General features: G+C 46.2%; 1 protein-coding gene across 1 annotated transcript; it reads right to left on the bottom strand.

Annotated features, from left to right (window-relative positions):
- Positions 1-350: 350 nt before the first annotated feature.
- Positions 351-5,351, bottom strand: LOC123403784 (RNA N6-adenosine-methyltransferase mettl16). The gene is made up of 8 exons (XM_045097696.1): positions 5,069-5,351; positions 3,891-4,096; positions 3,386-3,776; positions 3,093-3,300; positions 2,546-2,653; positions 2,312-2,434; positions 2,159-2,222; positions 351-1,106 (listed from the first exon to the last, which is right to left on the bottom strand). Exons 1-8 carry the CDS (start codon positions 5,305-5,307, stop codon positions 1,036-1,038), a joined length of 1,410 nt encoding a protein of 469 aa, XP_044953631.1. The 5' UTR covers positions 5,308-5,351; the 3' UTR covers positions 351-1,035.
- Positions 5,352-5,671: the final 320 nt, after the last annotated feature.

Below are 5,671 nucleotides of genomic sequence, written 5' to 3'. Positions count from 1 at the left end.
AGGTAGCATGAGGCCATGGGAAAATACGACAGGCAGCCAGAAGAGTCATCATGGTGCAAGACGGCTTTGACTGGCAAAAGAATGGTCATGAAACATTCATTGCAGAGTTCAACTTGGCTACGTGCCCGTCGGCAGATCTTTTGTGTTGCGTTCGATAAACGAAACGAAAGAAAAAATACAGGTGTACTCTGCAGGAAAGCTTTCTCCATGTAGGCCTGCCTACCCGGCAGTTTCAGACGTGCTGCAATAAAGCTATTGCCGTCGATTTTGGTGTTATAGATATATATAGCAAATCAATTTACGGTTGGATGGTTGGTATCCCTAGCTCATCATGATACAAGTCCTGATGCTTGCATTAGGAATGAGTGTATATATGTATATATAAACGATTGCGTCTGTATTGTGTTGAAAAAAGATACGACTAGATACAGAGAAAACAAAGAGCGGCCGAAAGATATAATATAGCATCAGCCGATGACCAGAAAACGCCTGTCAAAATCGGCTGGCGGGCTGATAACACAAGCAGGCGTATCCGGAACACGTCGACCGCAAATGGCAGCTCCCTCCCTGCACGGTGCAGCTCAAAACCACCGGAGCCAGACGCGGCGCATCTCCAAAAGCATGACACACACACACACACACACGCCCACGCCAACAAAAGAAGAGGTTCGTTTTCTCGTGTGTGCAGAATCCGGAAAAGAGCAAAGGCAAAGGTTCTCGAACGGGCGCCCGTTCGCCGGAGTCGCTTTCGAGATTCGGACGACGAGCAACGGGGCGCGCCGTGACAGCAACGGAGCATGCTGGTAGGCAGGCATCGGCGCGAGAGACGGAATCGGAATCGGGGCGGTAGTGCAGGCCGCCTTCGGTCACCGCTTTGCCCGTTGCTACCACCGTTGCTGTCAGTCTCGTGATGCCCACGCTTCGCATATCTTGGCGTTGAAAAAGAGTTCAGGCGAGCAGAGCTTACAATAATAGCCTGATCCGCCTGTTCATGATCAAGGCCCCCCCTGATGGTGGATGGACTTGAGTCTTGAGCTACCGGTCCTTGCTGACCAACTCCGTCTTCAGCGTCTCCTCCAGCTGGGAGAACAGCGATGTGAAGGTGCCTGCAGAGAGAATACCTGCGGGTTCAGTGTCGTCGACGATTTTCGCCGCAATAAAATCAGTTGGGACCTTTGTTCATCGCCCGCGATCCAGAGGAGCCATCGGTGCGATATGCATGACAGTTTTATCATACGAAAGTTATGTCTGCTCGCGCTCGCAGCCTGGGCCACTGCTAGATTTGGATTCCGGAGATCATGGTTGGTGCATGAATGAGAAAAATGAAATGAAGATGCGGGACGAAGCAACATGCCGGCTTCGTGCAACCTGAGTATGAGAAGTGGCATTCTTATTCACCTCTGAGATCAGATCATCTACATGTTCTTGTAAGCCTGAACATTGTCACTTGTCAGTGGCAACGGCAACGGCGGTCAATAAAGAAAGAAGCGCCTTGGAAACCGCCACGCCATGCGTATGATCCGGGTCTACAGGCTCTGCCTCCTGCAGACCAGCCGCCCAACCTCTCACAATGGTCACTAGCACGTCCAATTGTCATCTATCATGTCTCCATCGCGCCTTTAGCCACTACCAGCTGTCCAGAGCCCGCTAGGCATCAGTACCACTGCTACTGGATAGACAACCACTGCCAGGACCGTGCTATCACTACAGGAACCAACATAACTTTGCAAAGTAGCACATGCTAATGCTACAGCATTTTCCATGTCAGACTCTCACTCTGGTAGTTTGTTTGTTTTTGGCTTCGTGGGGTGTTCCGTGTTTGCCCAGAAACTCCACACTAGACGGTAAATATCTTGGATTTTGTGGTTAACTCGTATCCGGAATTCTCTCTCCGTTGTACTCCCTCTATACCACAATACTTGTTGTTGGAGAGAACTAGTCTACTTCTTTCCAACAACAAGTTCGGAACAGAGGAAGTAATAAATAAAATAGAATCTAGGCTCGCACTTATGGGCAAAGTGGTCAAAACTGAAACGTAAAAACTAGGAGTACAAGGGTAAAGAAAATATAAGCATGCCATGTATTGAAGCAAACCAAAAAGGTGTCTGCAAGTTTGTGCGGGAAAAGTGATATCTTTCACATAAAGAACAAAGGGTACCTGACAATGACTTGTTCAATAATGAACCTTTGATTAACAGTGTGCCAGGCATCTGTTCAAACACCTATGCACAAGTAAATTTATAAAAGAATTGTCAGGCAAAGTAGATATAGGTAGCACATGAGTAGCATATGATATATGCTATCAACATACCGAAATACGGAAGGATGCTCCTGTAACTGTGCTATGCAGCTTTGTAGGGTCGTCTTCAACAGAACCAGGAAGGTTATCACCATCCAGTCTTGCAGCCTGAGTCTGCTCATCTGACAATGTAACCTAAACACATATTTCATACAACGATTAGCAAGAGATTGACATACTAAGACTTCACTTAAGTAAGAAATCGACATATCAGTGTGGGTCTCTGTCGATTAATAGGATTCTTACATCGATAGAAAATGACACAGAATCGGTTTTACATGATAGATTAGATGCACAGAAAAAGGCCTCAGCAGACTTCAACACCTGAAACGCACCATTTCCACGTCGGAGACCCTGAAATTCATTATGCAGAGAGCATACGTTAAAGCACACAAGCTAAAGAGAAACATAGTACTAGCAGACTACGGATAACAAGAACTAAAACATACTGTAGGTTACTCTGTAAAGAATAGGAAAGGAGACGGATAGATTTCTATGCCAGGCTAGCCAGGATTTTTAATTCAACCTTACTGCAAGGTCAACAAGGATGAATAAATGATACAAATAATGATGAGTTATAACATTTAAGGCACGCTAATAAAATGCTATCTATGATGCAGGGATCATACTAATAAGGAGAACTAGAGAAGATAGTTGTCTCAAAGATGAAGTATCTCATTAAAGAGCAGTAACCTTTATGACAGAGACTAGTAAAACCAATGTTATAGCAAACTGCAATTAGGAGCTATAAGTGACAAAAGTGCATGATCAAGGAAGGTGACATGATGCCGACCTGAAGCATGAAAGAATGGTGGACTTTTCCTGGTGTACTGGATCTTATAGCATTTTTTCTTGGAGCAATGAACGACCATGCAAGGCCCCATCTAGCTGTTTGTCCTTGCACGAACTCAGTAGTTTTCACAACTGAGGCCCCAGCTTCACGAACTTTGGACACTAATAGTTTGAGATTTGCTTTTCTGCCAACCATCGACGTAAACCACCTATAAAATTTCAGATAAATCATGAACAACAGAAGAAAAAAAATGACACAATACTATGACCGCTGTAACATCAGATATGAATCACCTGAAAGAGTTCTTAAAGGAAACACTGCCTTCAATTATATGTGTTATGAAGGCTTGCTCGCCACCAGGGCAAGCCATCTCTTCAGCAGTTCCAGCACAAGAAGTTTTTGGGTTAAGGCCAGCTTCCTCCATACTCTCAAAGAAAGGTGGATTGCACATACAGAAGTCAAAACTCTCACTATCCTTCACAACACCCACAAAAATAGGTGCTATTGATCTCACCACACCGTCCACTGGCTCTGAAATGTTCTCCATGACAGCTTCCTCAGCAACTGTTTCAGGCTTTGAAGAACAGGGTGCTTCATTTGCGTTTCTGATTTCAATTAGGCCAGCTAAATGCGGGTTGCTCTCCACATTCCTCTTAGCCCATTCAAGAGCAACATCAGTCACATCTACAAACAAAAATAAACTGAGCATGGATCCATCTAATTTAGCTAAGTAGGTCACCAAGAGATTCCTAGTTTATGCTTCACGAAACTTCTAGTGCACAGAATAAAAAAGCATACCAGATCCAACAAAGCTCCAGCCCAGTAACGATGCTCCAAGGAGAGGGTAGATGCAATTGGCACCCGTGCCTATGTCAAAACCCCTCACTGTCTCACTTGAGTTGGATATTCGTGGTATGAGATCGGAAGAGAGAAGATCCTCAATCCAATGGATGTAGTTGGATCTGTTAGGAACAGTAGGGCAAAGCTGTCCATCCGGAATCCACCTGACAGTGGTAACAATATATATCATGCTCACATTAAAATGTGATATTGACTACTAACCTTAGTGTGTGATAATTAGAGAATAACACATGAGTTCCTTCAAAAATAAAACATACGAGGACATAGTGTTCACGGAATATAAGCTCCAATATTTTTTGAAAATCAAGTGACTCTTATTGTTAGCACAAGTGGGAGCTGCCAGTTTTGCTAAACAGTGATTCCATTTGAACTTTGGTTATAAAAATTGCATACAGGAAACAATTTAAACATGAAAACAGCATTTTTTTTATATTGAAATGTCTTAACAGAAATGGTAAGTGGATCGATTTGGCACAGCACCACGAAAATACAACCTGTTGTATAGCGAGACCAAAGTGGGAATAAAGACATCTAGTTATGGCATATAATGTGCACACTGAGCGCCATTCTTTAGATGGACTACTCTCTGCAGAAATTCCCAGTGGAAGTGCTCAGTAAAAGCTGAACAATAATACAATGAGCAGCATATACTTCCTTTCAAGATCTTTTTCTGCGGATTTTTGTTCTAACAAAAGGGCTTCGTTACTTATTCACTACTACTACTGTGCAAGTAGCGTAGCAAGATAAATCAAATCCTTTATCTCTTGTAGACTGAGAAATGTTGTCTTAACATACAGCGCTAGCATGTATACAAAATTCTGAAGCCTCCCCGGCTCTGAAGTCATTTCAGAACTTCCATTCCAAGAGTGGCATGAGCAACTCATAAAAGGACAAGTGTGTCAGATTACAGGCGAGTTTGATGCCACAGTTAGCTGAATTCAGGGGCGGCCTTGCAATTCTCCACCAGCACGACAGCAAAGAGATAAGCAGCTCAGCCGAACAGGGACAGTCGGGAACGGAGCAGCGCAGAATGCATCTTAGGGTTGAGGGGAAGGGGGAGCGGGAGGAAGAGGAGGAGGAGGTGAGCAGGGCAGGGCAGAGCGGGTCGCACGCACCAGTTGACGCCGTGGTCGTGGAGGAGGAGGACGCGCGTGAGCTCCCGCGTGGCGGCGAAGTCGGTGAAGTCGACGGACGCGCGGCCCCCGCCGGACACGGCGACGAAGGGGGCGAAGGACGGGTAGAGCGCCGCCAGAGCCGCGAAGTCCGGCGCCGAGGCGGCGTACCGGTTGCGCGGGTGCATCACCGGCGGCGCGTCCGAGCCGTCCCGCCGGCGCCGCTTCCTCCCGCCTCCCATCTTGCGGTGCTCCGTAGGCGGGTGCAGCGGGGGAGCTAGGGGCCGGGCGGATGGAGCGCGGGGAAGCGAGGGGCGGCGGGCGGCCGGCGGCGAGAGGCGAGGCACGACTCCGGATTTACGCCGTCAGCTCGCCGCGTGGGCCTGTCTTGGGCCTTCGGGTGTCTCTTTCCTCCCGAGGGGAGCCTCGCTCGCTCCGTATAGAAAATATAAAACTTTTCTCAAAAGAAAAACTACTGGAAAAACGACTGCAGGACAACGACCGAAAAAAAATACAGTAGGTCTTTTAAAAATCCGAATATTTAGAATTGTGTAAAAATAATTTCAATTTCATTAAATGTTAAAGCTTTTAGAAAAGTTTGTACTT

The sequence above is a fragment of the Hordeum vulgare genome, chromosome 6H (assembly GCF_904849725.1).
Source record: "Hordeum vulgare subsp. vulgare chromosome 6H, MorexV3_pseudomolecules_assembly, whole genome shotgun sequence".
In the NCBI taxonomy this organism is placed as follows: Eukaryota; Viridiplantae; Streptophyta; class Magnoliopsida; order Poales; family Poaceae; genus Hordeum; species Hordeum vulgare.
This window is presented reverse-complemented; position numbering and strand designations above follow the sequence as displayed.

Bases quoted from the DNA above. Each gene is read 5' to 3' on its own strand.
- LOC123403784 (XM_045097696.1), bottom strand. From the start codon at position 5,307: ATGGGAGGCGGGAGGAAGCGGCGCCGGCGGGACGGCTCGGACGCGCCG. The intron at 2,223-2,311 runs GTATGTTGATAG...ACTTGTGCATAG, and splicing joins GAGCATCCTTCCGTATTTCG to GTGTTTGAACAGATGCCTGG. The intron at 1,107-2,158 runs GTACCCTTTGTT...TTCTCTCTGCAG, and splicing joins ATTGAACAAGTCATTGTCAG to GCACCTTCACATCGCTGTTC.